The sequence below is a fragment of the Macaca nemestrina genome, chromosome 10 (genome assembly GCF_043159975.1).
Source record: "Macaca nemestrina isolate mMacNem1 chromosome 10, mMacNem.hap1, whole genome shotgun sequence".
NCBI classification, from domain to species: domain Eukaryota; kingdom Metazoa; phylum Chordata; class Mammalia; order Primates; family Cercopithecidae; genus Macaca; species Macaca nemestrina.
In genome coordinates, this window is record NC_092134.1 from 138,955,798 (window position 1) to 138,982,985 (window position 27,188).

The 27,188-nt window shown below is 50.9% G+C and overlaps 1 protein-coding gene and 1 long non-coding RNA gene across 4 annotated transcripts in view; one reads left to right on the forward strand and one right to left on the reverse strand.

Moving 5' to 3' along the window:
• Positions 1-18,034, reverse strand: part of LOC105484147 (cyclin D2) — a 31,526-nt gene extending 13,492 nt beyond the window's left edge. The window contains exons 1-4 of the mRNA XM_011745486.3: positions 17,550-18,034; positions 15,569-15,784; positions 12,861-13,020; positions 2,784-2,932 (exon numbers count right to left, since the gene is read on the reverse strand). Coding sequence (XP_011743788.2) covers positions 2,784-2,932; positions 12,861-13,020; positions 15,569-15,784; positions 17,550-17,744 — 720 coding nt within the window. The 5' untranslated portion in view covers positions 17,745-18,034. The remainder of the gene's footprint in view (positions 1-2,783; positions 2,933-12,860; positions 13,021-15,568; positions 15,785-17,549) is intronic.
• Positions 16,309-27,188, forward strand: part of LOC139356916 (uncharacterized) — a 51,038-nt gene continuing 40,158 nt past the window's right edge. For 2 of the 3 annotated variants that reach the window (XR_011609448.1, XR_011609446.1), the window contains exon 1: positions 16,309-16,489. This is a non-coding gene — a long non-coding RNA (uncharacterized lncRNA). Of the gene's footprint in view, positions 16,765-27,188 lie in introns of all 3 variants that reach the window. The other variant, XR_011609447.1, reaches the window with a different exon arrangement.

Consider the following 27,188-nt stretch of genomic DNA (forward strand, 5'->3'; position numbering starts at 1 on the left):
ACTGCGTGTCCGTACATTTTGTTTGTCCACTCTAAGAACAGTTTCTATCACTCAATTTTCTCTTCTGGGAGGCCGGCATTCTACATTAGGCCTCACGAGCTCCTTCTTCCGGCCTGATTTCCTACTGCATTTGGCGTTCATAACACATTACTTAGCACACCTTCATTTATGTTCTTCATTTGCCAGGGTTTTGCATGCTTTACTCTTGATTCATCATACGACTGCTAAGTTCCTTGAATGCAGGAATCTCATCCTCTACTTCCCATATGCCACCCATCCACCCCAACTTCTAGCAACAACTGGGCCCTCAGTAAAGACTTCCAGAAATGAATGAAGGAAATACACCACTTCTTGACTCATGAAATGGTAAACAGAGCTCAGGGAGCAAAACTCACCTCCCTCCAAATGCTAATGTGTTCTAAATTCTAGTCCTTTTATTTTTCTTCCCTCTGAGCGTCAGCTTTTCAGAGAACACAGGTTGATGGATGGGAGGAGATTTAGCATTTGGGAAGTTGCATACACACACACACACACACACACACACACACACACACACACACAGTCTAGCCCAGAGCTGCTTGAACGTTTCCACTAAAAACATTTTCAGGGAGAGCGAACAAGCATCTGGGGTGCCAGAGGTAAGCCTGGAACTTCCTGAGGTCTCAGATTTGTATTTGAAAAAGTGTTATGAATTTTACATTTCACTACGTTCACTCTTGGTTTTTAAGTATGAAAATGTTCAACCCAGGCCCACTGGTGTGAATGAGGCATACACTGGCAGCCCCAGTTAAGAAACACGGTGTGTGCCCATTATAGAAATGAGATACCAACTCGACCAACAGTTGGGATTTATAGGAGGACACCCCTACACCAGCTTCGTATCCACTTCATGTTCATTTGACAGAGTTGGCCAGCTGACTTAAATGGACTGGCTACGTAGTATCGGAAAAACGCAAACAGTTTCTCCAGATGAGATGACAGACTGACTTGCCTGCAGTCTTGAAAAGCCAAGAGAGTTAGCAGCAACTCCCCGGAGTGAAACTGACACCACTGTCCATGTGCGATCAGTAAGCGGGGACAGAGGCAGGTGGGAAAAGGCTGGAGCCGGTAGGGTGGTCAGCCCATCAGAGCAGGTCTATCAACAAGCGGCGGGGGTGGGGAAGGTTACAATGCCTGGGGGCAGGAGGAGGGGGGTGGCCGCTCAAACTCCTGTCACTGACATCTTTGTCTCCACACATTGAGGAAGGGCTTGTCTTAAATTGGCTGGGAGTCCTATTTGTAAGGCAGCCTTAATTGGAGACACTGAGAAACGGAGGAAAAAGTGTACCATTTCTATAAATGTTAAGTCCTGTCCACGATTTTCCTCTGGAGGATTAGAAAAGCATTCTTCATGCTGCACCGGAGGGAGCTTTTCAGTCTGCGTTTTGGAGCCCTCGTTTAAAAAGCGTTATGTTTGGAGCCCGCATTTTAAAACCATATCTAAGAACTATCTCGGAGGAGGATCCCGGATTTGCTCGGTCAGCATCTCCCCGCGCCATTTCTCTGAGCGAGGAACAAACGCCAGGAAAAATCCAGGTGGGCGGGAGAGGAAGCCAGGGAGCTGCAGCCCTGGGCTCTGTGAAGTTTAATCTGTTCAGTAGCCCTTGTGCAGGCCTCAGCCATAGGCCTGTAAATCACATGATCCCTTAACTCAATAAAAGCCCACAGAGGGCATCTGAATCCCCCTGGACCATCCAGAGGGTGTCATCGTGAAGTGCCCAGCATTCTTCAGCCTCTCCATGGTGATGCATGAGGGCTCAGGGCCAACAACCCTCTCTCGGGTTGACTTTAAACCCAAGGATTTTTTTCAAACCAAAAGATCCCAGGAGCGGCAGCAAGGGTGGAGTGGAAAGTTTCCAGGGGGCAGTCGGAGCTTGGGGGTTCTAGTCCCAGCTCAGCCACTGCCCAGCCCCTCCTGGCTGGTTACTTCAACCCCTGCCCTGCCCGTGGAAAATAAGGAACTGCTTCTCTGACCTCTCAGCACCGTCCTGGCTCTAACGCCCTAGGACTGCAGCTTCCTACCAATTCAATTCGGAGTCTCACTTGACCCTGGTCTCTCTCAAAACCTTTCTTCTCAGGAACTCCGAATTCTGGCAACAGGAAGTAACAGCCTCTGAGCCGTCCACAGGGCACACAGAATGGGGAAGCTCCATAGCTAATAATAGTTTCTTGAGTTTGTATGGCACTTTGTCTTTTGAAAGCACTTTGTCATCCATTACTGCATTGAACAAAAGGGAAGAGAGAGCGGGGAGGGGTCGAGAGGTTTGCCAGGGGCGGACACCGTTCTCACAGTGGGGCACCTCTTGTGTGTCTGCTCCGTCCACTGCAGCTGAGTCCTGGCTCTCCTTTCTCCTCTGTGCGCCTTACAGCCTCAGCGTGTGTGAGCAGACACGGCGGCTCTTCACTGCTGGGCAGAGGCAGCCCGGCAGCGTGTACAAATATGGCAATGAAGCAACAACTCAGACCCACTGGGAAGCCCACGCCATAGAGGAACGTCGGTAAACAGCCCTCCCGCCCCCCGCCCCCCGCATCTGCTTGCTGAATTTTCTTCTGTATTTTGTGGTGCACAGCTTTTCAGAACCTTAAGAGGGCGTGTCACCTGCTGAACTTTGTACTCCCTTGACGTCGATCTTAGAAAACACACCAAAAATATACCTCTGACACAACATCATCAAATCCGTCGTCTCTTTCCCTGAGCTGAGAAGAGACATCTGGACTTAGCCAAGAAGGTGGTGGCCACCTACCACGTCTGTGTTGGTGATCTTAGCCAGCAGCTCAGTCAGGGCATCACAAGTGAGCGAGCTCACTTCCTCATCCTGCTGGAGCCCGCAGATGGCTGCTCCCACACTTCCAGTTGCGATCATCGATGGTGGGTACATGGCAAACTTAAAGTCTGCAAGGAATGAGAGGCAGAAGGTCAGGCCACAGAACGCATTCGGATCCTGGAGCTCCCTGATGCTGCAGAGACTCAGAAACAGGATGGCAGCGGGTCAGCTGCACGAGTGACTCCCGTGCCCTACAGGCATGTCCTCCCTCGAGTTCTTTCACAAGAAGCCTGTGTTTATTTACCATCACCGTGGCTGTTCCAGATTTAAATGGAGGAGACTGAGGCAGGGAAGGAAGGCAGCTTATCTAAGTGCACACAATGAATGCACAGAGGATTCAAGGTCCCCAATCCCCAAATGCCAGTCATATTAAGCATGTGCGAGGTAACATTCTTGACCCTGGTGGGGGCAGCAAGGTGAGCGAGTCATGGTCTCTGGAGGTGATGGTGGGAACAGAGCAGAGAATGCCTGAGACCAGTGCAGATAAGGTACCCCATGGGCCATGCAAGCAGGACAGATCGGGGGTTCCAGATGTGAGAAGGATGGAAAGGACAAGGAGGTGGGAGAAATGGGCAAAATCTATGCAGAATGCTAATTCAGATGGGATCTTGCTATAGTCTCTGGACAGGCATCAAGGATTAATATGACCCCCCCCCAAAAAAAAGATTCGATTTAAAAAAGGAAATGAGAGAAGCAGCAATGCAGCAAGTGGGCGAGTCGGGGCTGAATTCCACCCAGTTCCCAACCTCTGGCCCAACAGCAAGAACCCTCAGAACATTAGGGCAGAGGATTCTAACCCCAACATAGGCTCTAACTAAGCACCAAAGATTAATCATTGCATCTGAATCAGACGGGTGACTTGGTTTCGACATTATGACTCATGAGCCTGAAGTCCCCATCTTATTACTAAGAGAAAAAAATGTGACTTGCTACAGAGAAGTGCAGAATGAGGATAATAAATCAGAGGGCTTGAACCCCATCCACTGCCATTTCTGACAGCAAATACAGAGGATGCTCCCGTGTGCTGCAGGGCTCCTCTTGAAAGACCAGACCCCAGGGGCTGCGTGGCTATGATCCAGCAGCTGCTTGGTCCACCAAGGGGAAATAAAGACAGCCAACTTCCTCCTGTTACTGCTGCCGACAGCTACCAATGACCACCATATGCAATACGCTACACGTTACGTCCTGTTTAATTCACCCATCAGCCACAGACAGTGCACAAGAGCGTCACCCTAATGGTATGGGTGAGACCCCTGAGACTTCTGAGAGTTCAAGTTGCCCCTGCTCACGTTGACATGACATTAGAGTGGGTATAGTTTCAGTCATCACCCCAGTGACGGTCCTGGAGTGCAGTAAGTCTTCCAAAGCATACTCTTCCCAGTTTTAGCATTGCTCTAGTGAACTTACTGTGTGTAGACATGGAAGGGGCACGTGGGGGCAGGAGACAGAGCATACAGGGAACCGGGGGTCACCCTTCAACGTATAGCAAAAATAATCAGGTTAAACCTACAAAACCAGCCCCTCTCATATCTCCCCTTCTTCCTATACACGCTCTATTACAAACGCATTTTCTACAGCAGCTGTTTTAATGGTGGGCCCATTGCCCCAGCATCAAGTTAGACACTATGGATCCCTGAGCCAAGCGTAGCCCTCCCCTCCCATCACGAACGCAGAGCAAACCTGGCCATCTGCCTGTCTCCTTGGCTTTTTTTCCCATCGCCCTCTCACCATCTCCACCTCTTGAGGGACGTATATAATGGTGCTACGCCCACGCCTGCTGTCCACCTGCCCCTCCTATGCCTTCTCATCTTCTCTGTCGCCACGGACAGTGTGACAAAGCCGGCCTCCCTGCCTCTTGCTCTGCTGTAGGTCTCTTCCACATGGGTCACAGGAGAGTGCTTCTCTGCCCAATAACCTCATTAGCTCCCCCCTGTGACATTCATAACACAAGCGGGGCAGCCGGCCCATGGCCCTGGGCCCACAAAGGCCCGGGTGGGAGCATCTGCCAGGGAAGGGGCAGGAAAGCATCCCCGGCCCTCCCTTCCCTCTGCCACAGGCCTCAGACCGGGAAGCACACCTCACACATGCCCGTCTCTGCTGTCCCACTGCTAGCAAAACCAACTCTTATTACTGGCATACAAATGAACTTCTGGAAGCCAGCAGGCATGGGGGAACAGGTGTACCAGCGGCACAGGGAGACTCTACCTCCCTTTTCGTTTTACTAAGAAAGTTTTCAGGGGAGTCCTCCTGGGGACATTGTCCCGTCCCACGGAATAGGGGAGCACTTTGTGCTTGAACTTGGCTGCCTCTCAGCAGCTCAGAGTGGCACCAAAGGAGCAGCGTGTTCCCACAGCCAGAGGAGAAGAGCCGCCGGAGACCAGGATGGCGGCCGTGCTGCCCTCTGTTGCCTGTACCCAGGAGAGGAGCATCTTCCTTTGGATCCCTGAGCACGCCCCACCTCTCCTCCAGGTTAGTCAAATACTGAGGCAACATCAGCCCTCCAGCTAGGTCCAGACATGGGACTGTGGGCAAATCACTTCCTCTTCCCAAAGGCTTGCTTTCCTATTTGTCTAATAACTGGTTGGGTGAGACAAGTGTTTTTCTAACTTCTAGCTGCAGGTCATTAATGGGTCATGAAATGCATCTGTGGGTCGTGACCAGCATTTTTTGTTGTTGTTCTCCTTTAACCAAATAGAGTAGGATAGAAAGTATCAGGCTCACTGCATGTACTGAAGAGCAAATATTGTTCGGAGAAACTTTTGTATCCGTTTGATATACTTGTACAAGTATCCTGAGTTGTGTTATAAAATGTATTTCTTCCTTCATGGCTTAGGTCAGAAAGAGTTTAAAGATCGTGGGCAGGGTAATGTCCCAGGTGCCTTACAGCTCTAGTTTGCTCTTTGAGGATCTGGAATGGGAATGATTCCCAAGGAGAAGAACAATGAGGAGACGATAGAATGTATTGCGGCCACTAGCAGCCAGCGAAGTCACAAAGCAGCCGTCTCCACAGAGCAGCACCACCTCCCCGTGGCACCAGCACCAGGGCTGCTCCAGGACCGCTCTCAAGGACATCCCCCTCTCTACCGGGAGGGGATACTGAACAGAGAGAAAAACAGAAAAATGAAACATCATTTCATCTGTGCACTGGCTTCCTAGCTGTAACTAGCCAACCCCCACCCTCAACTGTGGAAAGCTGCACCTACCCAATGCAGCCATTCCTGGAAACCATCAGCTTTGTCGCCACGACAGGATGGAGAAATGGTCGCAATATCCACTCAGAAGGAGGAAGCAGAAAACCCAATTACATGCATGCGATGATGAACATTGCAACCATAGGTACCTACGTACACACATGCCTGTGGATGTACCGGAAGGATGCACAGAAAATCAAAGCTGTTCCGTTAGGTGGGAGAAACACAGATGAGTTTGTAAATTTTTCGCATGATATTATTTTAACAAATAAAAGCCAGGTAAAAATTTATCAGCAGTCTCTTAAGTCTCTTGATCAAAATGCCAACAAGCTATACGCTGGTGCAGAAGGCGCGCTCAGGGGTGAGGGTATACCCTCTCCATCCTTAATTGCCCACCTGGAGAGGTGAGATGCTGGCAACTTCCTGAGATCCCTCCTCCTGCAGCAGAGAGAGGCAACGAACTGATCGGCGATCCATTTTCACTGACTCATTACAATGTGCTCCTCCCTGTTCCAGGCAGCATGGAGGACTCCCCCCAAAACGCACAACATTAAGACTTGTTAAGGCTGGGCATCAATGCATTGGATAGCAGAGGATGGTGTGCTCTAATGGCTAGGTCTGTACTGCTATAGGGATAACTTCTAAAGAAACTTCTCAAAGAAAGGAGGCTCTTGAAGGCCGGACACAGTGCCTCACATCTGTTAATCCTAGCACTTTGGGAGGCCGAGGTGGGCAGATTACCTGAGGTTGGAAGTTTGAGACCTGCCTGGCCAACATGACCCCGTCTCCACTAAAAACACAAAAATTAGCCAGGCATGGTGGTGCGCGCCTGTACTCCCAGCTACTCTGGAGGCTGAGGCAGGAGAATCACTTGAACCTGGGAGGTGGAGGCTCCAGTGAGCAGAGATTGTGCCAAGCACTCCAGCCTGGGTGACGAGAGCAAGACTCTGTCTCAAATTAAAAAAAAAAAAAAAAAAGAAAGAAAAAAAAAGAAAAGAAAAAAGAAAGGAGGCTCTAGAGTGAAGAGGAGCATTTGAGACACTTCTCAGAAGACTCTCCAGGGAGATGGGAAGGATTTGGAGAGTAGACCCAAAAAGCTCCGAGCTGGAAGGTGAAGTGCATGGAGTTTGGACAACCTCCACTCCTGCCCCAGTCCCCACCAGACCCAGGAGGGCCTTTCTCCAGGTTGCAGCATCTGGGGATCTAAAGAGAGCAGGAGCAGCCACACACCTTGCCATGGGGAACAGAGGCCGTCCCAGGGCCTAGGCCTCCAGCTCTCCTCCAACCAAAACAGACCTCTGGAGAACACAGCTCACTGGTTCAGAGTATTAGCTCTGGAATCAGACTAAGGTTGAATCTCCATCTACCACCTACCAAGTGTGTGAAGTTGGGCAAGTTACCTGACCTCTCTGAGTCTTCATTTTCTGATCTGCAAATAATGAGAATAGCAATACCCACGTCGTAGTGTTGTTCTGAGGATTAATTTAAAATTATCCTTGTAAAAGCACAGTGCCTGGTTTAAGGCAAGCAACGAATGTCAGCCAGCATCCTCCGCAACCTGCCCCTCCTCTGCTCTCACTCCTGGGACTTTCTGCAGGACTGCGGTGGGGAGTTCTGACTGGAGATGCTCTCCAGTGTCTGCAGAGATGAGGAGAAAGGCGCCCAGCATCCCTGGATTGCAGGCAGATGCAGGGAGCAGGCCAAGCAGGCCAGGAAGAATGAGGGCTCTGTGCTTCCTGGAGAATCTGTCACTATCCAGTTGTGTATGTGTCCCAGAAATGACATCACCGAGTCCCCAAAGTCTCCTGCTGCTTTGCAGAACTGGGAGAAAGTGCAGCCCCGTGGGGGAATGAAGAGAACCCCACGAACACTCAGCGAATGGACGAGAGAAGTTGGCAACGCTAACCCAGCACGTTCCACAATTCATTCAGATGCGGTTCACCCGAGCCAGGAACGATGCCCGCATAACCAGGAACACCCGACATTCCCGCCTCCCTCCCGGCAAAGTGGTGGAGGCAAGGGACACACCTTAGGGGAATCCCAGCTGGACCCACAGGCACCAGGGGCAGCTCTGGTGTGGGCTGCATGCTTGTTCATGATGGCGGTGGTGATGGTGAGGTATAAATAAAAAGGAGCTAAAATTCATCTGTTTCAAACATCTCCTTTTACGGGTGAATCAATGAAGTATTGGGAGATGAAGTGATCTGGCTCATGTCATTCACTGCGAGTGTTGGGCCTGGGGTCTGGATGAGATTTTGGGACTCCGGATCCAGAGCTCTTCATAACTTACTGGAAACTGACCAGCTCCTCAAGGTCACCTCCCATATACCACTCAGGAGGATAGGGCAGCCTTTCATGTCAGAAGTGGGGGAAAAGCCCCAAAGGTGGCACTCTGGCTCAGGAGTCAAAGGACTTGGGTCCCAGCTCCAGACCCGGCACCAGCAAGCACAAATGGCTTATCCTCCCAAGGATGCCCTGAGAGCCCCTGGGGGTCCCACTGGGCTCCCTCACCTGCACGGGCCCTGAGAAGTGCTGCATTTCATCAGCTTCGTATCTGTACTTCTTGGTAGGATTTTACTGAAGAAAGAGTTCAGAGCTAAATAAGTTTAAAACCATGGAATACACGGCCCTGCCCAGTAAGTTTAGCACTTATCATTTTGGCTACGGTGGCCAAGGTCGTGGGGTGCAGGGGTGATGGCTTTGCTCCTGTTCACCAATGGGGGACAGAGATACGCACTCTGAGGCTGAAGAAGGAAGGGAAGGCCAGGTCAGGCTTTCCCCATGTCTCTTCTTCTCCAACCTGCAGTCAGGTGGAAGTTCAAAGGGCCAGAACCAGAGTGTTCTCAGGCCAGGGACATCACTGGGCACACACCTCACCTGCCACCCCCAGAATAGGACCAGCATACCCTGTCCTCGTGGGGCAGGACTGCTACAACAAGGGAAGGCCCATGCAAGGCCTGCTGGGAGGAGCTGGGGAGGGGGCTGGTTGGAGGGCGATGAGGAGCCTGCTACCCATTCATCTTACATCTGCAGAGAAGAGAGATGGCAAGCACCACAATGCCTGGCTGCCTGTCCCCACAGGGCATGCTAACGATTTCCCCTCAGTCCCGTGACCTCTCAGCTTCAGGGGCAGCTCAGAGGCTTGCAGATGGACAGACGGTTTCCATTCTTCCTTCCCAGCACCCCTCAAGGTCAATCTCCCACTCTAGATCAAGGGCCAAATCACAGAACTTCTCTGGGCCACCACCATCTCCCTCTCACTTGGGGATGGAATCAGAGGGAACACCTGCAGGTAAAGCCAGAGCAGGGGCTAGGACAGCACAATGGGTTATAGTCAACACTGGGACTCTGGCCTTGGCGTGGGGAGGCCTAGTGGTGGCTATTGCGTGCGGCAGAAAGAGCAAGGTGCAGCATCTTAGGGTGGGCTTCTAGTGAAGAAAGAGGGGACGTGGGTGCCTGGGGAGGGAGGGTGAGCACCTCCCCCTCCCCGCTGCCAGGTGTAAACTCAACGCCATTGGCTCTGCTAAACTAACTGGAATCATCCACCGAGCATGATACCACACGTCAAGAATCTCCCAATGCCAGAGTGCGATCCCGGCTCATCTCCAACGGTCTTCTTTCCTCGCTTGCAGACCTGTGTGCTCTATCAGCAGAGCTGCAACCAGGGAAGCTATGGCTCAGTTCTGCTTCCCCAGTTTTGGGAACTCCAGGAACGGGAATGCTAGGAGCTGTAGTCAGGAAGATCCCCCGCCCAACCCAGCCATGCCTGCACTGACCAGGACCTGCTGCAGAGGGATACCCTGTCCTTGCGGCCCTCCCTCTTCCAGAAGCCATTTCAGGCTGAGCAGCGAAGGAAGGAGGGCTCCTCTCTGCCTTGCCACCATCTTACCCTAGAGCCCCATAAAGCAAGACCGCCACTTCGCCACACTTCCCACAGCCCCTCTGTGTTCTCCCGCTCTCCCTTCCCCTTTCACACACACATACGCTCCCCACACACTGCAGAACCACTGCCAGCTCTTTCACAACCAGCTTTTCCCATCAAATAGCTGCACAGCCTGAGGGTTGGCTGCCATCTCTCGGGACCCCCACCCTCCACCCACTGTGGGCCTCCAAGACCCTGGCCACAGGTGTTTCATCAGCTCCAGGACGAACATCCAGGACTGGGGGAAAAGGAGAGAAGGGTGGGATGTGAGGGGCAGGTGAGAGCAACAGCTCAGGCTGGGGAATCCGCATCTCCTACCTCTGGTCCCCAGCCACCCTGTGCCCGCTACTGGCCAGAGTCCTAGGTCCTCGCCCATTCATCATACTCTGGCCCTACAATGCACAATCTCTTCTGCATGGAAGGTATTTCCTTCAAGAAAAGCGGCCTTTGGTGTTAGTATTGTGAGGCCAACTGCTGTAAAACTCCACGCAGCCAGGATTCTACGTGACTCGGTCAGTTGCACAAACCCAGATGCAGATCAGGGGAAGCAACGTCTTGTGATGCAGGCCCATCCTTTCCAGACCTAGGAAACCGCCCAGGACCTCCCTCTGCTCTGCCCAGTCCACGCCTGAGGCTTCGTGCTTAGCGCACGATTTTCATTTGGTTTGGGGTGTCCTTTCCCAGTCCCTGACCAGAGCTAGTTCAAGGTCCCCAAAACACAGCCTTTATAACTGCCTCTGTCTCCCTTTGGGCCTCTGTCCTCAGTCCCTGAATCCCAGGCTCCCTACTCTGGCCCCGGAGCTGGCAGCCAGCCCAAAGATCTGGGCAAGAAGGCCACGGATGGGGGATGGGATCCCCAGTTTTCGAGAATGGGTCTAGATGGAATCTGGGGATCTGCCCACACCCAGGTAACTCCACCCAGCACCCCTACCCCAATCAGAGATCCGAGAGGAGGAAGGGGTGGATGGACCCCAAAAGATCTGTTAGACAAGAGACAATGTCGAATCAGAGCTCTGGCTATCAACAGCTGGGCAGTGGGGGAGTTTAGGGTCGGGGGTCAGCTGTCCTTGGGCCAGAGAGAAAGAACTGGCTGACCCCTCCCCCACAGTGAATCAAATGAGAGAGGAAGGAGACAGCCGAGCCTGGGAGACAAAATGACAGGTCACTGGAGGACTGACCTCTCGGGCCCCCGCCAGACAGCGGAAGGGAAGGAAGCCAGAGTGACCACTATCCAAAAGGCAGCAGGGGTCCACAGGGGTCCTAAGAACCACCCCCAGGGCTACAGGAAGGACAATGGACTCTCCCACCAAGGCGCACGGGGCGCATGTGCACGCCATGAGGCCTGGCCTGCATCCAGAAGAACAGGACTACAAAAAACCAGCAAAGGGTTGAAACCTGTGCCCTGGATGAACAGGCAGGAGGCGGGAAGGACTCCACACTCAAGCCTACGAGTGCAGAACACACAGGTCCTGCTAGAAACAGACAAGGGCAGCCAGTAAAGGAAAGCCGTCATATCCACTTTAGCCGGAACAGTTAAAATCAGGGTTAACATCGGAGATGGTAGCATTTTCACAATTAGTGAAGGTCCAACCTACACTTCTGGTTTACAAAGCATTTCCACGTGCATCACCTTTCTGATTTTAATTTTCCTAGCTGCTCGGAAAAGGCCACAGGATGATGTATCAATAGGCTTGTTTTGGAGATGAAGAAGCTGGGGTTCAGAGAGATTAAGCAGTCAATCAAAGGTCACCCCACTGATATGTAGCAAAGCCTGACCTTCCGACTGTGAGCACAGGGCATATGCACTACATTGTACATCACATAATCATCTGTAGCACTCACGAGTAACATGTAACAACCTACTGAAAAAAGTTACCACCTGAGTCCACCTAGCAATTTAACTACTCTTGGCAAATGTGAGGTGAACCACACCAAAAGGTCTTCCCAAGTGATCAGCTTTTAATCTAAGGTTTCTGACTGTCAAAACATGAACTGCTGACATCTCTGCCTTGGATGAGTAAGGTTCCGGGGTCTCTGCCATGGCCGCTACCAAGAAAAAAAAAAAAAAAAAGAAAACCAGTAGACACTGGCCAAGGCTGTTTAGTAAGACAATAGCAAACCACTGCCTTCAGTTTATTAGGAAAATACAAAGCAAATGGGCCAGGAGGAACTATGTATCAATTGTGGGATCCCCGTGGCAGGCAGAATTGCAATGTTAAAGGCTGCAGCCAAAATCAAAACACCTCCACATGAAGTGAGACCATCAGAACCCAGCACTCAGAAAGCCAAGCCTTACCGAAAGCCAACCGGGTTCACTCCTCTGCCCAGTGGGGCAGACAGCTAGAGAAGTGAACAGCTAGAAGGCCATAAATGCCCTACAGTAAAAAAAAAAAAAAAAAAAGAATTCCTTTGGTCTCCCTTACCACTAATCAAGGCAGCATATTTATCTTGACATTGTTCCTTTAACCTGTATTTGCCCCCATCCCCCCCAGATTTCCTCTTGGGCTTATCTCCAAGCCATCCTTTTCCTTAAAAGATTAAAGATTTAAACACAACCAGTGAGCAGTGTGTATAATCTTCAAAGAGCACTTTAGCCATCATAAAGAATATTTTAACAGGCACTCATTTTTTTTTTTTTTTTTGCCTTAACCACACCTGTCCTCATAAACCATTTATGAGTTTAGCAGAGAAAGCGAATATACAAAGCTCAGATAAAGTTAAAAAAGGCAACCCAGGAATGAAACCTGGGACTTTAGACTACTCAAGACCATCCCTCCTCTAAGCTCCTCAACTAAAATCAAAGTTTGTACGGCCTTTTGCCTCTCCCTGGACGCCTCCCAAGTCTCTCTCCCGTCTCCCTCCCTGGCTCAAGCCTCATCTTACCGGTGGCACACAGAGCAATGAAGGTCTGGGCGTGCTTGCGGATCAGAGACTGCTTCTCCCGCTGCTGGGGCAGCTTGCGCAAGATGTGCTCAATGAAGTCATGAGGAGTGACAGCTGCCAGGTTCCACTTCAACTTCCCCAGCACCACCAGCTCCCACTCCTGGAGGGGAAGGCAGGAAGAGGAGAGGAGAATCTCAACTCCACAGGCTGACCTGGTGTAGGGGGTTGGGGGTTGGGCTCCAGACCAGTTTTAAGGCCGCTCATTAGGACGTGGCTGCTAGATTGTAAGGTGGGCCCATGTGTCAATGTGCCCCTCAAGCTTTGAAGTTGTTGACAGCTCTTCTTAGGCTTCAAATGTCAGGCTCCACTGAAAATAATGAGAGCCCAGGTAGCTGTTGCCAAGATTCTATTTTCTTCTATTTCGTTTCCACTCCAGCTCCCCTAACCCCCTCCCTCCCAACCCTGACTTGCCGGCAATACTGCTTCCCGCCCACCCAGAAGGCTGAACCTACAACGAGATACGGCCAAGGTCATTGTGGCCCTTTCGTGGTAATTTATTGTATATGTCTCTATCACCGAACTAATAGTCTTTTTAATCTTCATGGAAAAATGATGCACACAGATAAAGCTCAAAATAAGGTTCCTTGGCCCAACTCCTTGGCAACCAATTAGCTTGCTTTTACTTAGTCCCCAAAAGTGCCTTTATCTCTCTGCTGTTCAAACTTTCCCCTTTGACATATCAGGCAGAGATTTTGGGGATATGACCCCCAGCCCTTTCACCTAAATGTTTCAAGGGGCCGTTGTCATCATGACTAAAGGACCACATGGTCATTAGCAGACCCATTTTGCAGGTGGAGGTGATTCGGGGCAAGGTGAAGGTGCCTGCTTAGTGTCACAGCATCCCTCGGTGCACCTGTGGGGACCACACGACCCTGTCTCTCTTGGGTCTCTCACTAGCAACCCACCTGAACAAAAACTTTGTTTCCCTCTTTCACTGAGATATTTATGGGAAACTGCTCAAAGGGAAATAGTCCAAAATAAAACATTAAAAATATTGTATGTGCTACCAGAAAATATGCCTATCCACTGAGCTGTCATCAGAATCAGAGGCAGGGCCTGTTTGCCACTGCACCCCCTCTCCCATTCACCCGGAGAACCTGGACTCTCTTTCATTTGCTAAACCAGCAACCAGAGCACCAGTCCCAGAGCTGTGGGGCGGGGGTGACTCCCTTTCCCTCCCAGGCCTCAGCCTCTCATTTGTAAAATAGGACTCTTCCAAATCCCAACTTCTGGGATAAAGGGAAAGGGAACAGGAAACAGCCAAGTTTGTTTGGAGCAATATAGTGCTTGGCTAGTCTTGGAAAGATGTGGGTGTCCTGAAGAACATCTCAGTTCACCATCCTCTGGAAACAAAAGAATCATATGAAGATTATTTTTCCTGCTCTCTCATGAGAAAGTCAAATTGGTTCCCAATTCTAACAATGTTTTTTTCATAAGCTTTAAAGTCTGCCCTTGGCTTTCTGTGGACAGTTGGGGTAAAGGGACCTAAATAAACTACTAAACCACCACCATCTTCAAAGACGGCTTGAAATGCCAGCCCTTCCTCTTCACAGGGTAACGCGAGTACGAACCACTGGTCTTGCACCGTTATTAAAGGAAGCAGATCTCCCAGAAGACAGCACCTTTCTAGGCCTCTCGGACCAAAAGAAGCAGCTCAAATCTGGCAGCGGTTCAAAGGTGAAGTCATTCAGGCCCCTCTCCACATTCTCGGCAATTCCTCCCCCAGCCTTGTGCATGTCTTCCACTAGATGGCAGCACAGCCCCAGAAAGGAAGAGGCTCCTCACAAAGAGCTCAGTTCAACAAGCCAGCCTCAGCCCTGTGGACTTTGTACAGGCCCTGCCAGTAAGGAGGGGGAGGGGGGGAAGGAGGGGGTGCTTTTCTACACAGTGCAAAGAGGGGTGTGCAAACCACGGAAGGTGGGCCTTGGAGCCGCTCTTCCATCCAGTACAGCTGCAATATGGCCGTCTTATATGTGAAGCTGCAGGGAAAAGGAGTTAGATCAGGTGGGAAAGAGGTTCCCTGGTAGAAAACCAGAGATAAGACAGGATCCCTGGGGTTGTAGAAAGGTCACAGTCCCACTGGAGGTAGGAACCCAGGCCTCGGACTCCTTCAGTGAAAGGCCACGTTTTGACTTTGCTCAAAGTCAATGGACTGATATTTAGTGAACAGCTATTCATGTGTTGGTATCTTGAGGTTTTGTAGATGCAGAGGGCTTTACCTTTGAACTCCAAGTCTTTAGGAGACACACACCGCAGCCACGTACCTATCATGTGAACACGTTCTCAGACTATTTTTGAAATTTTGGAATTTAATTAAAATATCACTGTTAATTAAAATATTCCACGCGTCCCCTACACACATGCATACACAATTGCAAGTGCGTCTCACCACCAGATCTCCTCGAGGATCTTATTCACAGATGTTGCCTCAGTGCTGGGCACGGAGCCTGGGCACATAGTAGGAACACAAAAAATATAGACTGTGGTTTCCTATTAAATGAGCTATTGCCCGTCAGTGTGTAAATTCTATTGGTGGGGTCATTTTGGATCCCAAGAATCCGCTCTGGAAGTGGTGAGAAGAAGGCATATTGTTGGCCAGGGGAAAGCGGGAATCGCAGAAAGGAAGGGAAGAAGGGGCCGGTCATTACCAGCAGCTCCTGAGGCTTGATGGAGTTGTCGGTGTAAATGCACAGCTTCTCCGCAGTCAGCGGGCTGGTCTCTTTGAGTTTGGAGGCCAGGAACATGCAGACAGCACCCAGGAGTTGCAGATGGGACTTTGGAGTCGGGACCCCAGCCAAGAAACGGTCCAGGTAATTCATGGCCAGAGGGAAGACCTCTTCTTCGCACTTCTGTTCCTCACAGACCTATAATGGGAGTGGGAGAGGGTTGGGGGGCGGGGGTGGAGAGCACAGCATCAGCAAAAGAGAAAAAGAATGAAAAAGCATAATCTATGGGAACAAAAAAATTTAATTTTTTGTGGGGAGGGGGAGGGGAGTAAAATGGGTGATAAGAATAAAGAACAAAGATGAGGAAACTGGGGTGAATCAGAATAGCCCATCGGTGCTTTGGTATTCCAGGGAGCCTATAAAAGGGGGTGAACTACAGCTCCAAAACGGGGAGTCGGGGAAGTGCGCAGCAGCCGCGGCAGCTCCGCGACGCTCCCTTTGGCTACTCCTTCGCGCACTCTAACTCACTCACTCTTTTTTGGATTTCGTCATCTTTTCAAAAAATCAATAAAAATATTCTGGAGGCTCCGGGGGTCCACTTCTTGGTCTCATCCGGATCCCCAGATCCTCCTCTATCATTCCCGACAATTGGAAAAAATGTCTGGGGGGGTCCCTGCGGCCCAGGGGCCGCTATTGGGGGGGCGGGTGGGGAGAGGTGGGGAAGAGAGGGGGAGGGAGGAGAGGAGGAAGAGCGCCGCAGCCTCGGCAGCTGGAGTCGGAGGGGGGGGGACGGTTTCAAAAAATAATTAAAAATCGAGGAAATATCCTAGAAAAGCCCTTTTGGCGTGAAAACCCCAAAGAGGAGCCAGGCTTCCCGAAAGGGAGGTTTCGGGTGCCAGAAAGGTCTGTATTCCGACCCCTGGGGCTTTGGATCCCGGGAGGAAACTTGAAGGGGTGAGCGCCGCGGCGGGAGTGTCCGGCTGCGGCCCACAAGGACAGAAACTAGGGAACGTGGTGACGAGCTAGGGGAAAGACGGGAGCAGGGAGCCCTGGAAAGAGGCACGGGGGGCTCCAACCTCTCTTTTAGGGGTGACCCGATATCCCCCCTACACACACCCCCTCCCCCCCCTTCCTACCCCACCCAAATCTCCGCACCGAGGAAGCTGGAAAACCAAACTGTAAGTAACCTTCGTGAGGTGGGGGGTGGGGGAGAGGGCACGATTAAAAGTGGGGTGGCCGGGATAATGGGGTGCGAGGGTAAGCGGGCGACGTTTCCCAGCCTTTCCAAGGGGAGTTTGCAAAGCAACATGGCGAAACCACGGCAGGTCCAGAGCTGTGCATACGTGGGCACACGGCTCACTGGGCAAAGACTTGGAGTGAGGGGCAAGAAGTGGTTCTTTTGGGTTCCCCCGAAACACACGTTTCTTCAATGGGACTTCCGGGGCTCCTGAATTCCCCGTTTCTCTCCTTCTCCCTCCTCCCTCCACCTCCCCCCTGAAGTGCCAGCGCGGAGTCGCGACCACATGCGGGGACCTGAGGCCAAGACGAATTTGCTCTGGCCTTTTGGGGGGCTGCCTTTCTACTTGGGGTCCCGATTTCAGGCCCCGACTCCCTTCCTGACCGCAGCGCCAGCAGCCGCGGCGGCTTCGCAAAAGACAGGTCGCGAGGGGGGTGGGAAGAAGAGGCAGCCACATGCAGACACACGCGCGCGGGATGCTCCCCCACCCCCGCCCAGGGCAGCCTCGCTTCTCCCAGATTTTCCTCCCCCCTCTCCCTCCCCAGTTTATCTGGAGAGGAACAGAAAAGAAGCCACGCGTCTCGCCAAAAGGCGCGCGGTGACCTCCCGCACAGGAGCCGAGAGGTCGGCGCGGGGATTGCCCTCTCCCAGGTTTAGGGCTCCGGCCGGGGACCCGAGAATCCGGGAGGGGTCCTGGCTCCTAGCGAGCGCCGCCCGCCGACCTACCTCCAGCATCCAGGTGGCCACCATCCTGCGCATGTAGGGTTGGATGTCCTTCTGCACGCACTTGAAGTAGGAGCACTGCGGAAGGTAGCGCTCCTCGATGGTGAGCAGGTTCTGCAGGACGCGGTCGTCTTGGAGCAGGTTGCGGTCACGCACGGCCCTGCGGACCGGGTCCACCTCGCAGCACAGCAGCTCCATGGCCAGCCCGGCGACCCCTCTCTCTCCTGCTTTCTCCGGTCTGGAAAAGTGTTTTTCTCTTTTTGTTTTTTGGAAGGGGAGGGGAAAGGGTTCCCCTTACCTCCTTCCTTTGGCTAAATAGGGGGTTTTCGGGGGAGAGGTGAGGGCAGAGAGAGAAGGTGGAGCGGAAGAGAGGCGAGGATTGGGTGGTGGGCGAGCAGAGCCTCCGGGCTGCCCCACTCGCACCGGTCCTCCCCTTCAAACTGGTCTCGCTCTCCCCAGCTCGCTCTTCTCCGCTCTGAGGCGGTGACGCAAGCTGGCTGGGCAGTTAGCTCTCCTCCCTCTCCCCGCGCTCCCCGCTCTGGTTCCTCCTCCCCTTCCCTCCCCTCCCGGTCCTCCCCTCCTCCTTTCAATCTCTCCCTCCCTCCCTCCTTTTCCCCTCTCGTTATTAAGGAGAACAGCAGCTGGCCCGACCTAACTTCAAACGCAGTCCCCCGCCCCCCCACCCCTCTCCCTCCATCCAGCCCTGCATGCCAGGGGCCCCGGACAGGGCAACCCACAAAAAACTACCGATTCCTATTTCTGCCCTCTTAATTTCACTCATTCTGTAGGTGTAGCACGCCAAAATACGACCCTCCAACTTTGGCTTCTTCAAAACGGATCCTAATACTTCTGCCCTTGGATTTAAGATCCAGGAACGTAGGGTAGATTGTTTGAAGATGGGGTGACCTCAGACAATTTGGAAATAGTTCCCTTAAGTGAAAAATAAGAGAGGGGGTGATTTTAGAAAAGAGCAACCTCGCATACCCAGAGATAAAGGTCATGTCCCTGAAGTTTGTGTTCCTGATAACTTCGAAGCTGTTCCAAAAGCCCCGATTAAAGGGACCAGAACAACGTCCCTTCTGCCCCCCTGCAGACTGTGGGCAGAGGAAAAAGAAGAAGGAGGGGTGCGTGTGAGGAAGGAAGGGGGATGCTTCTCTGGAGGGATAGAATGTGATCCTCGAGCAGAAACCATAGTGTTTCTGGGGGCCCTTGGGGCGCCGTGGGGCGACGCGGTGCAGCGCCTAGGGCCGCCGCAGGCCGGGGGCAGGGCTCCCAGAGGTTTCTCCGCGGCCAGCGGCCACGCAGGAAAAACCCGCTTCCTCGCCCCTGCATCTGCTGACAAGCCGCCCGAGGTGTCTGCGCTGAGCGTGGCCACACCGATACAGCTTTCTAGGAAATGGCCCGGGAGGGGGAGGGGGCGAGTGAGGGATTAGGTCTGGCTCCCCCTCGCTCCCCCTGCGCAAACACCACCACCCCTTCCTTTCCCCGGAGGCATGAGGCCTCCACCCTCGGTCCTTCGTCCGCATCCTCGCCGACCCCTCCGGTTGCGCGCCTCACTCGCCAGGCTTTTTCCCTGGGAGCCAACTGCGGTGAAGTCGCCGCCAGCACGGTCGGCCCTGACACGTGCTCTAACGCATCCTTCAGTCAAGGCTGTCTTTACAGGAGATAGGATCTGGTGGCGTTTCCTCACCTCCTTCCTCCTGTCACCCCCCACCCCCACCCTGCCCTTCGGTGTATTTCAAGGAGGAAGGGGACAGACCAGCGCCCTGATGTGCTGGCCGAGCTGGCACGTGCAGCGGGCATGGCGTGGCTTGAGCTCTCTGGGCACACCGAGGCCGACCGAGTACCTCCCTCACCGAGAGAGGGGGCCCCGGCAGGGGCGCGGAGAGCCAGCAAGGCAGGGTGGGGCGCGGGCAGGGTGAGCCGTACACTAGGTTCTCTGCAAGGCGGAGGAGGGGAGCAAAGAAACCAGAGGTGCAAGCGATTAACTCAGGCCCCGGAGCCAGCCTCCTTAAACGAGGGTGGGGCGGAAGGGGTTGTGGGGGGGAAAGGAGGGGATATCGCTTTAAAAGGGTGAGTAAGAGTTTGGGGCGCCGTCTCCCCTCCCTCTATTTGCATAGCCAATAGCTCTGGGGCTCCTGCTACTGCGCGCTGATTGTTACCGGGCAGATTACTTTTTTTTTTTTTTTTTTTTTTTAGTAGGACGCGTTCCCCACTACATCAAAAGGAAGCCAAGGGAGGGCGGAGGGAGAGCGGGCGCTGGGGCGGGCGAAAGCTGGGGAGAGGCCCGGCCGCCTCCGACCTTATCAATAGCAGCGGGAATGAGTATGCCATCTCCTATATGTAAAGAAAGGGGAGGGAAGGGGCGGGCGAGGAAAATGTCTAATTGCTGTGGAAGCCATTAGCTTTCAGGAAGAAAAAAAGCTCGCTGAAAAACCCAAGTTGCAAACTCAAAATGAAACAGTCCAGCGCCGCGGATGACACCCGGGCCGAACACCGTGTTCACCCGCACACAGTGGGTCCCGAACAATCCCCTATTGATTTTAGTCACGTTGGACTTCCGGACTGAAGCTTTTGAGTCACCCCGGATAAATACATTCACTTACATTTTAAGACCCCCCATAAGGGAATTACTCCAATTTCACCTAAGCCACCTTTAAGCGGATCAAAGAAAGTTGCAACGGGGAGAGGGGAGAAAAGGAGGGAGCGCGGGAGGTATTTTTAAAGTATAAATCTAACCCGACAGGCAAGGACAGAGGCCACCGGGGCTCCCAGCCTCTGGACATCACTTGATAGTTCTGCGAGCAAGGTCTCTTCCACCCCCACCTCCCCGCACACTCCCCCCCACCCGGGGAAAGGCATCTCGAGCTCTGGGTCTCCCGAAGTGGGGGCAGGGGGGGCGAGGAAGAAACGGGTGGTCGTCCCGGGGCCTTGCCCACCCCGAGGAGAATGCCTGGGTGGCGAGTCCTCACGTCTCGGGAGTGAGCCGAGGGCCCTCTCGCCCCTTCCCTCTCCCCCTCCCCCCACTCCGTCTTGCTTTACAGAGAAATTCCAGCGGGGAGGGGGCAGCGAATGGGAGGGGCAGAGAGGGTCGCGGCCGGATGCCCCCCCTTCCCGGCGCCCTCTGCATTCATGGAGACCCGCAAGTTCGGGCGCTTCCCGCGTGGCAGGCTGGCCTCTTGAAGTTCCCCTGTCCACTTCCCCTTCCGATTACTGACTGTTCCCGAGCGTGAAGCTCGCCATCGAATCCAATCCCCGGTGGTTTTGCAGACTCTCACACGTGGGGTGGGGCGTGAGAGGGTGCGGAGGTTGGCAGGAATGTCTCTAGGAGGCTTGGACTGGAAACTGAGTTTTCCCTTTTGGTTGCCACTCCGGCCATGTGTTAAAACTCTAATTTCTTGTTAAAATGCACTCCACCTAGCACGCGGGAAAAGGCATGATGCCTTCTAGGCAAAAGTGCACATTTTCTTTCAGTGTAGACTTAGGTTTAGAGAAAAAGCGCAAGAGCCTGTGCTCTGGCTTTTAAGTCCAAACTGATCACTTTGGCGAGGGGGTGGGGGGCGGCGAGGGGCGGTAGAAGGTTGGTTTTTCCTTACCTCCTTTTCACCCTTCACAGAAAAAAAATATGTGTGTGTGTGTGTGTGTGTATATATATATATCCTGTGTAGCGCTGGTGATAAACTTCAGCGAAGGCCAGTTTTATTGAACTTTTATTCCTTTTCCGGCCGGCTCCCCACCCTCTACTCTAGCGTTTTGGAGTTTCGGTTGGAAAGTGTACAAAGCCTGGAGGTGGAGGGTGCAGCAGGGTGTTGGGCGTTTATAGGCACATTTCTGCAGGAGCCTGCAGCACTAAGCACACAGACTCCCAAGCTCACCTGGCGGATGCCTGCCAGCCAGGTGATTCCGAGGTCGGCTCAAGGCCCGGGAGCAGCGCGAGTTCGAGTCCCGCCTTGTCCGCCCAGGGGCGCTTTGGCCGGGTGGGGTGCGAGGAGTGACTGAGTTCAGGCTCAGAAATAGGAGCCACTGCCTTCCCCTCGGCTCCCCCAAAGAGGGGAGCTGTGTTTGTGTTTCTCCGTGGAGGGATGGATGGTCAATCAAAACCGAACACCCGACTGGCAAACGCGAGGGGACACAGAAATCCGAGGGGACACATAGGAGGCACATCAAGAGGAAGGAGGGACAGGCAAAGTAGAAAAATGCGGACAAGGAGAAGAGGGAAACGTCGGGAAGCGGAGAGCACGGGGGAGGAGGGTGGGTGGTGACGGGCAGTGCGATTGCAGGTGTGAACTCGCTTCCGGGACCCTCTGGTCGCAGCAGCGCCCGCCGGGGCGCTGGGGCGCTGGGGCGCTGCGCGCTGGAGGGGGACAGAGTCCGTCCGGCCTGTGCATCCGCCCTCCTTTCGGCGAATTTCGCCTTGGACGGGGCTGGATTCCTGAGCCGGCAGATGCGACAGGCGTGAGTTAAGAAGGCGAGCGCCTGCCGTCTGTCACCCACCTAGCATCTCACTCCCCTCCCTTAGGAGAAAAAAAATTAAAAGACCCGAACTTCCCCCTCTTCCTGTCTGATTCAGCTTAGGACACGCCTCACGCGGCCGAAAATAGCTCTGGAAATACAGTTGCTTTACAAAAGTGAATTTTCCAATCAGCTTTGGGGCGGAGGGCGTCCGGCGGTCGGCGTCGGGGGGCCCTGCCTCCCGGGAGGAGAAGGAACCGGCCGCCTCTGCGCTTCTCCCCCTCCGGGCGCCCCCGGGCGGGGGCCGCTGGGCGGCGGAATCGCGCCTCCGCTCGGGGAGCCACCACGCGGCTTTTTCGCGGAATTTTGACGTCATCCACACGTGGGGGAAGGGGCTGGGAGAGCGAGAGGAAGCGGCGGGGGAGGGGGCCGCGGCGGGGAGAGCGCGGCGGCGGCGCGGCGGGTCTGGCACCCTCGGGGTGGGCGCAGCGCCGGGCAGGGTCCGGGCCCCGGGCAGCGCCGCGGAGGAGGCCGTGTCGCGGACCCAGGAGCCGGCGCCGCGACCCGCCTCCCTCCCCGCCCCCCGCCATCTTCCACCCCCAAGCAGTTTTATTTTTTCTACTTTGAAATCGGGGCCGCTCTTTGCTCCGGAAAAAGCGCGTTTCTTTGGGTTGTGGTCCTGTTCCGCTGGGGACTGAGATCAGACTGAAGTCGCGATCGCTGGGGGCGACCCCCGCCACTTGACTTTCCATGCTCGCTCCACTAAGGGAGTCGTGAATGTCTTTTTCGGTTCCTCGGGGAGTGAGTTCTGCATTGCCTTTTACACCCGGAGTTTTTCACGCGCGACGTATTCCTCCCTGCTCCCCCGCCCCATTCACCATCTCAGTATCAGCTGGGTTGGTTAATGCGATGGCTATTACGTGTAAGATACCCCGTGCATGCATTGTGAGCGCTATCGGATGAATTTTGCTGCATTTGGAACAAATGGATCTAGAAATACCCTTTTCAAAACAGTTCTACAAATCGATGTGAAAACGTGTAGAGCGACTCCCTTCCCACTCGCTGGATACCCCGGTGGCATCCGTACTCATGGAGAATCTTCTAAACTGCAAGGGCTGAAAACTGCAGCTGCAGAGTGAGCCCACGCACCTTCATTTCCCCTGAATTTGGGCAAAGTCCTTTTAATCTTTCAATCTGGGGAGTTATAGCTGAAATGTGTCATGATTTTCTAAACCCACGGTGACAGTTCTGAGTTTATGCTGAAATTTACAAGGAGCTTCAGTGGGGATGTTTGGAAGAGAAATACTGTGAACTGACTTTTACCTCCTTGAGGTAGAGAGGCTGCTGTAGGAATCAGATGCAGAAAGCTACGGGCTTCTCTGAAAATGTGGATTTGAAGTGGAACTATTTGTTTCAAAAGTAGGAGAGAAGCTTTCTGTCTGAATCAGATATTAAGTGTGGAAATGTTTCTTTTTTAAGGTGACACAGTTTGGTTATGCACAGTACTTTTTCCTTCTTTTTAACACATTCCCTCTATTTTTAACTTATTATTTATTTCTTTTTCGTTTTATGATTGCTGCTCTGACCCAAGAGACTTGGTTTTGTTTCTTCTGGGGGAAAAAATGAGCTACAATTAATAAAAATGTCAGTAATTACTGTCATGCTTAGCCCGAGTGAACTGTATTTAAGAGTGCTTGCTTTTTGGTCCCCGATTTGATGGACACTTGGTTTGTCTGCATAAAGGTAGAAAAAACAGAATAAATTATTAAAAGAAAAGGAAGGAGCCAAAGGAAGTGTTTAAAAAACTAAAAAGGCAAAATGTCCTTTAAATTTTGCTTCAGCTTCATTTCAGACAGTTAAGTAGTGGAGGTTAAGCACTTTAGAGATGTAAATTCTGTGTAAAATGTCAAGACTATCCCCACCAGAATTTTTTTTTGAACAATAGTCAATTTTATTTGTTTTCTAAACACTTTAATTTTGTCCAAATTCAAACATTCATTCCCCTTAAAAATGTCCACTTTCCCAATGTGATTAAATATTCTTTCGATTTCATGGTTTTATTCAGCTGTGTATCAGTTACAGCCAATTGAAGCAATATAAAGTATTTCTAATAAATATTTCATATTTTAATTTTCAATCTTTAAACTTAAGAATTACTAGCATCTATTAGTACAGTTTATAACATAATTCCATAACATGCTAAATTCATATTCTGCAAACTGTGAAAAACAAATTAATTTTTAAAATGGAGAAATAGTTCTCTTCTTGAGGCTTTTTTTGGTTTGTTTTCCTTGTGGCAACTTTCAGGAGGCAGATTTAAAATTTTTCTAAAATCATTTTCTTACTGTTCTTTTGTTGGCATTAAAAGGAATGAGTTTTGAAATGTGAAACAGGTTGATTTTAAAGTTTTGTCATCTTCAAAATGTATACCTCTGGAGAGAAATGTTGTATTTTAGAATTGACCTGAAAATAGGTGGTTTGTATAAGGGGACTAGACAATCCAAGCCAGTTGGATGTAGATGCCTATGAGGAATGCATTTCCTCTTTGCTCAGCCTTAAATCAGGGCATCTGCTCTTACAAGAACTTGAAACAAAGTCTACACCCATGCATGATGCCAACAACTCAAAAAGCACAAATCCAGAGCAAAGGGGATTTATGTGGAAAGTGAAATTAGAGCAAGAAAATCCAAATTTATTTCTGCTCTTAGCTATCTCAAATCATACTTTCGTTGTGGTCTCATCAGTTATAAACCAAATAATTATTTCTTTGTGATGCATAGAGGTGAGTTCCTTCAAGCTTCATTGGTAATCATAGTAATTATGATGATGATAATAACAAAAATTATCTTCCTTATTCTTTCGATGAGTGTGGGGGGGATGTTCACTTTATTTCTTTAAACATTGTCATCAAATTGTAAAAAAAATATGGATGCCAAAGTTAGGTTGTTGTTCTGAGAAATAACATGAAAAACATTTAATTTTGTGCTTTTGAAAATAAAAAGTCACCAAAATTTAGTATACCTATTGCCTAGGGGTAGCAAAAAAAAAAGACACAGGATTAAAAAGGAACAAGAAAATTCCTTTGTGTAATTTCCAAAGCCTTTCCTTCGTCGTGCCCACATATGTTTCCGTTTTTGAGAACAGCCAGTTGGTCCATCAGGCAAATGCAAACCCAGGACCCAAACTCTTTCCTGGTGTCAAGGAAGATATTCTGAAGCAAATGGTTTGGGTTAGTTTACATAAGGTTTCAGATGAAATGTCTCACATCTGGCATCCCATGGCCACCAATTATTTCAGGATCGTGAACCATTATTTTAAAAAAATATTTTGAGAGAGGGGAGCCTAGATCATGGATTAGGGCTGTGCAGGCCATTTTGTTTGGGGGTCTCCCTGAAATTATATAAACTCAGGAAATTTAGTTGTATCAAGTAGCAGCACATGATCCCCATTGTGTAGTTCCAGTACACTAGTGACTTGCAACCTTTTCTACCCCCTACTTTCTTTTGAATATATATTCTCCTAATATTTCTCTTTTTAAATAAAATGGCACATTTAATTTAAAATTTCCCTAACAAAATATTGAATAAGACTCAAATTTACTTGCTGTTGTACAAGAAAAGTTCATATAATTACTCTTTGTAGTGTAATTACCAGCAATTTTATGTCATCTAGCAAATGATTTAAGTAAGTCGGTAATGGAACGCCAGTGAAATTTGCTACACTTGGGATGAAAACCATACTTACCTCAAGAAATCAAAGTCTGACCTTCCATTTAGACACTTAAGACTTTACTTAGGCAGACTGTAGGTTTCATTTAGCGGAAATCTTTCTCATTCAGGAAAGCATCGTTCTCAACCATAGATTAGATGCAGTCTTGCTTGGAGCCAGGGGAATGGACCGCAGGACTTCATGCTATTTTGGCCAGTCATAGAATATGCCTTCTGTGTCTGCAAGTTTGCGACGAAACTATATATTGTATTCATTAAGGTTATTCATGCTGAGAGATCACATATGTGTTAAACGGATAACATCACAGGTCTGTGCACAGATACATCAGAACATGTCAGGGATATGATTCCAATCTGTAAGGTAGAATTGAAGTGGTTTTAATGGAAGAGTTAAATACGCTGAGATTGTTGTGCTTTGGAGAATGCCTTTGGGTTTTGCAATTTATCCATTCATTTATTTGGTTAAAATTGAGTCCTTACCACGTACCAAACACTGTGCTAGGCATCGGGGATATCGTGGACATAGACAATGTTTTGGAAGGTAGACAGGAAGGAGAGTTGAATCATACAGTCCCTGTCCCTGGGAAGCACATTGTCTAGTGATTTAGCATGGGAAACAATATCCCGGATAAGTACATGTTCTTAAAAAAATAATAAAATCATAGAACAAAAGGCATAAAATGATATGCTATTTTATCCACCTTATACAACACACCTTAAACCAGGGAGGTGGAAATCTATCTTCTCTTTAAAACTCAGTCTAGTCAAGTAACGATTACTTGGATTGCATAGTGATTTTAAGAATTATGTTCTTAAATTATGTTCTTAATTTGTTTATAATCTATGGGAACAAGTTGGTTGGATGTCTGATTCACATGTCACATATTTGGGACTCAGTCCCTTTAAAGTAGCCAAAGATAGAGCCGTTTCCTTGGTCCATCATTCTGAGAGCATTCCTTTCTTTGAGTAGCTGTATTTCCCACAGCATCTGTTTCTCGTCTGCACGAACCCTCCCTGTATCTGGCAGGGCATTGATGAGTGTTTCACTCCTTTGGCTAGGGAATTTGAGGTCACAATAGCTCATTTTCTTGTCGTGGGACACCCAGGCATTGAGAGGAGAATATAGACCTCCGATTATTAGCTTGACTGTCTCCTAGAATTGATGCAGAAAATACTGTCGTTCTCATTAGCATCATGTTGGTGAAACAGCTCTAGCCTAGGAGTCAGCATACAGCCATCCCTCAGTGTCCGCGGGGATATCGGTTCAAAGACTCCCGCCCCACCACCAAAATCCAGGATGCAAAAATCCCCGATATAAAATGGTGTAATATTTGCAACTAGCCTACATACTCCTCCCATACACTTTAAATTATCTCTAGATTACTTAGAGTACCTAATATAATGCAAATGCTTTGGAAGCGGTTATGCTGTGTTTTTATTTGTATTGCTTCTTGTTGTATTT